The following is a 4,682-nucleotide window of genomic DNA, read 5'->3' on the forward strand; positions in this document are numbered from 1 at the left end:
TTTGCGTGAACATTTGGGCGGCGTTATGCAAATCTTCCCACATAGTGATGTAGACATGTGGGGGCGTGTTAGAACAAGCCGTTTTAGGTAGGCGCGGCTGACTCTTAACTTTTTTAAAGAATATCTCTTTGGATTTGAGACTTTAGTCTTTGCAACTTTACAGATCTTCTTTATGCACCAAGAGCTTGTAACACTCCAAAGAGAAAGGAAAACTTGAAATCGCATCATATGACCCCTTTAAGAGAAGCACACTGCCTTCTACTGATGCCAAAGTTTATGCCTGTTGTGTTTTGTTTTTTTTATGAAGAATTAAGTTTTAGTCCAGCCAATTGGTGGCAGTAAATCATATAATTCCACATACTCATACTCAATAGGTAATCAACAAAATATTTAAAATACATTTTTAAAATTGGTGCTGTGTTTTTGTTGAGCATCATATACGATGCATCAGGCTTTTATGGCTAAACATAGTATGATATAGAAGAATATGAAGCTCACACTCGAGGAAGAACACCTTTTTTCACCAATTTTATTCAGAGGCCCACAATAAAAAAATATGCAATTTAAAGCAGTTGCTGTAAATTTTTATATGGCCAAAAAGTATGGACTTTTATTGGCTTGTAATGTAAATCAATGACCTCTTTATAACAATATAGCAAATTTCTGCCATAAAATATAATTAATGGATAATCAAGTTGCTAAGTTGCTTCAGTCCAGTAAGTATTCATCATGAAATATGTCTAACAATAAGTTACATTCACAAAAATGAGTAAAAACAAAATTCAGCAAAAAGGCACGTGTACCTGAAGGAGGACTACTTTAGAATTATACTAAAAATGCCATTTAATTTGCAATAAGTATAAACTATCAATCAAAACTGTTAAAAGTTTTTCATTTAGAGGCCTTAGAAATGTTTGTATAAAATATGATACAGTAGGCTTTACAGGGTTAATGGTTGGGGGATATTTGGTATTTTACTCGTTTCATTCTATTTTACCAATTCTCACTATTCCTCAAGTATAGAGTATGGATACAGGGCACAATATGATGACTTTCTCTGACATTTTCCAAATTTTGCACAATACAAAACACTGTGCACCATACTGCTTCCCATAATGCAATTTAAATGATTTGATCTTCCATTTCCAGATGAACGAACCTGAATTAACAGCCCAATTTGACCTCTTTATTTTATTGGACTTCGAAATGAACAGAAACGATATTTTACACAAAAATATATCATTTTATTTCCTGGATTTGAAACATGCAACATAAGGTCAGATGACAAGAACAAAGCATACCGTATTGTTGCATCTTGCCTGTTGATTCACTTACTAAAAGTAGTAGGCAGTATTCAGCATGGAGTAAGCTATTATTCCATTCCAAACAGCCTAATATATTACAGAATACTACACAGTATATAGCCTACTATGTTATAAACAGAATTCACGCAGTGACAAATGTTTCAAACAGCTGTATGCTTCATCAGTGTTTAATTCAGTGAATGGGGTCCAGGTATCTCAGAAATAAAAACAATTATTTTGCATTTAATCATTACTTTAATAAAAATGTGTCCAGCTGTGTAAAAATGTAACAAAAAATTACTTCTGGGACCTTCATCAGACTTTAAATGTAAAATTAAGTTGAACACATTGCATTGTGGGATACAATATACAAAGCACAGTGTGCATTTAAGTTTCTGCAAAGTAAGGCATTCTATCTTCCACATACTGTGCACTGTATACATACTATAAACAGCTGGAATAATTGTATGGCAGTATGCTATTTTTAATAGCAAGTATTATGAGGTATTTGGGCATAGGTTTAATTCTCTCATTCAGTGCATACATACCAACACCATAAATTTGAATCATTTAGAAACAAACTTTTAGTTATGAAGAGTCATAGGAAGGTTTCCGGCTTTAATTGTGTTGCATTTGAGAAAAAAAAAAAGTTGTACAAAAGTAACATCAAATTTTACATGTTTAAAAAGTAATCAAAACGAGAAGTCTTTGATACAAAAGAATCAGTATTTGACTACATAAAGTGTGGCTATAAACAGCTTGGGGCTGATGAAAACAAAAAGAAATGGAAGATACATTATAAATGTTACAGGGATAATCTGTAGAGCAATAAGAGCAACGATACACGAAAAAAAGTTTATTACACGATTGTTTTACTCTGCCACCTGATGTCTTGTTCGAGTTGCATTTGGGCAGCAGAACAATTAAATCAGAAGATCCCCGAACAAGATCCAGACGACACGTGACCGAGAGCACAAAGATTACTAACATGACATCAAATAAAAATAAAAGCAAAGACTGAAGACACATTTGGACGAAGGCCAGCAGAGAGGGAGGAGGATAAAAATGGACAGATCATGAGTAAGTCTCCCTCACAGCAGACTGTGTCCTTCTCCTGCTGTCATTCTCACAGAACAGTCTCACTGTAGTCACTCACACATACACACATTCTGGTTTTCCATGTACCATAACGTCCATTACACAATCACTCTCTCAAATGATCGTCCCCTGAACATATACATGAGCAAAAGTAAAAACACATGCAACTCCAGCATTTTATACTACATATTATGATACAAAATAAGGCATTTCTGTGTATGTATTTGTGTATGAGCGCGAGTTCATATGAGCATGTAGGTGTGAATGTGTGTCAGTGGAAACTAGAACCACATTTAATGTCATTTTTTGCCTTGTTTGTACAAAAGACTGCTATTGAACATAAATGGATAAGTCATTTTTAAAATATATATTTATAATATATATATATATATAAATTGATAGTGAAAAGCAGACGTGCTGTGAAAGTGGGTGAGATTTTGGTCACTCCATGACCTCGCTGGCAGACACAGTGACCAACTGGAGCGGCAGGTCGGAGTTTGAAAGAAGGTCCTGGGTGCCAGCCTGTTGCAGATTGGTGAGGATGAAAGTGGCTCCACCCCCCGTGATGATGGTGTCCGAGGGGGCGGCAGCATCTGTCTGACCTGCCCCTGTGTTGGAGTTTAGCCCTTTTTTGTTCTGGTGAGTTTTAATGTGTTTCGCCAAATGGTCGCTGCGCATGAAACGTTTCGAGCACTCTGGACACACAAACTTCTTCTCTCCTGAAAAACAAAAATTAAAATGTAAAACTACCTTCAATATCGAGCTATTCTTCAGTCTATCAGCCTGGAAAAAACAAACAAAATTTACAGAAAGTGTTGGATTCTCATGTATAATGGGACCAAATGAAATATATGATGTAATCCTGATCTCTTCCAGTGTGGCCATACCTGTGTGTGTTCTGCGGTGACGCTGGAGTTCATCGCTGCGGGTGAATTTCTTGCCACAGTAACTCCATGAGCAAACGAAGGGTCTCTCTCCAGAATGCCAGCGCAGGTGAGCTCGAAGGTGAGATGTCTTACCGTACACCTTACCGCACCCTGGGATATGACAAATGTGTTGTTTCTTCTTTCCCATACTTGAACCTCTGAAACAGTTGTAAAAATCATTAATTAGCTGTTAAAACAGGATTTGTGCCTCTCTATTGACATGTGCATTACCTTCCTCCAGCCTCTTTGCAATTGGGGCAAGTACAGGCTACTCTACGTAGTCTCTTTCCCTCTAGGCCTGTCCCCTCCTTATCCTCCTCAACCAACCGAACATGGAAATGTGACAAATCATTGGTGTTCAGGGTGGAATTTGGCCAATCATCTGACTCTGGCTCTTCTTTAATTTGAATATCTGCAAAAACAGAAAGGGGAGAATCGTTTAAAACAGATTCCAAGACAATCAAGAAAGCCGCCAAAATAAAACAACTACACATTATATTAAGTATTCAAGACTAATTTAATGAATTTAGTTATTAAATTCAAACAGGGTTCCCACAGCTTCAACCAATGAGTTTCCATGATTTTAATTATGTAAGGTAACGAAATTAAAAAGTTTCATAAACACAATTACACTCACAAAAAGCTATTTTTGACAATGACATTTTTAAAGATGAGCATAAATATTTATAACATTCAAATACTAAAATTTCATTATTTTAAAGGGGACAACGGATGCAAAATTCACTTTTACGTGGTGTTTGCATGTCTTAGCAGTGTGTGGACACAACCACCCTACAATGATAAGAATCCATTCCATTCATTACTTTTTTTTTAATCCCCAAAAAACCTAAACTTTTTCTGAGCAATATGACATCATATTGCACAAGCCCCGCCCACGACCACTGACGGACTACCCTGTATTAGCATATCTTCACCCTCAGCCAGACGTACGCTGTCCGCTATTTTCTCCGCGCTCGAGCAGCTGTAGCGAAAACAAAGACTCGTAAGCAATGCAGGTGTTTTGTAGTTGGATGTAAAAGTGAACACGAGTCTTCATTTTCTCCCGACATAAGAGCCACTGAGGACGCAGTGGATTAGTTTTGTTTTTGATGCCAATGCACCACCGAATACACCTAAGTTAGTTTATGTCTGCGCAAATCATTTTACTCCAGACTGCTTTCTGAACGAGGGACAATTCAAGTCAGGTTTTGCTAAAAAGTTCAAACTCAAGGATGGATCAGTACCCACTGTTCGTAATCCAGCTCACCTCCAGAAGAAGTAAATATATATATATATATATATATATATATATATATATATATAAACAAAAAAAAAAAAACAAAAAAAAAAAAAA

General features: G+C 36.4%; 1 protein-coding gene across 2 annotated transcripts in view; it reads right to left on the bottom strand.

Annotated features, from left to right (window-relative positions):
• Nucleotides 1-1,909: 1,909 nt before the first annotated feature.
• The window catches only part of LOC107660043 (transcription factor Sp3-like), a 6,863-nt gene continuing 4,090 nt past the window's right edge, over nucleotides 1,910-4,682 (bottom strand). For both annotated transcript variants that reach the window (XM_016449212.1, XM_016449213.1), the window contains exons 4-6: nucleotides 3,560-3,740; nucleotides 3,290-3,486; nucleotides 1,910-3,121 (exon numbers count right to left, since the gene is read on the bottom strand). In XM_016449212.1, coding sequence (XP_016304698.1) covers nucleotides 2,844-3,121; nucleotides 3,290-3,486; nucleotides 3,560-3,740 — 656 coding nt within the window. In that variant the 3' untranslated portion in view covers nucleotides 1,910-2,843. The remainder of the gene's footprint in view (nucleotides 3,122-3,289; nucleotides 3,487-3,559; nucleotides 3,741-4,682) is intronic.

The sequence above is a fragment of the Sinocyclocheilus anshuiensis genome, unplaced genomic scaffold, assembly GCF_001515605.1.
Source record: "Sinocyclocheilus anshuiensis isolate Anshui unplaced genomic scaffold, SAMN03320099.WGS_v1.1 scaffold55, whole genome shotgun sequence".
NCBI lineage: Eukaryota > Metazoa > Chordata > Actinopteri > Cypriniformes > Cyprinidae > Sinocyclocheilus > Sinocyclocheilus anshuiensis.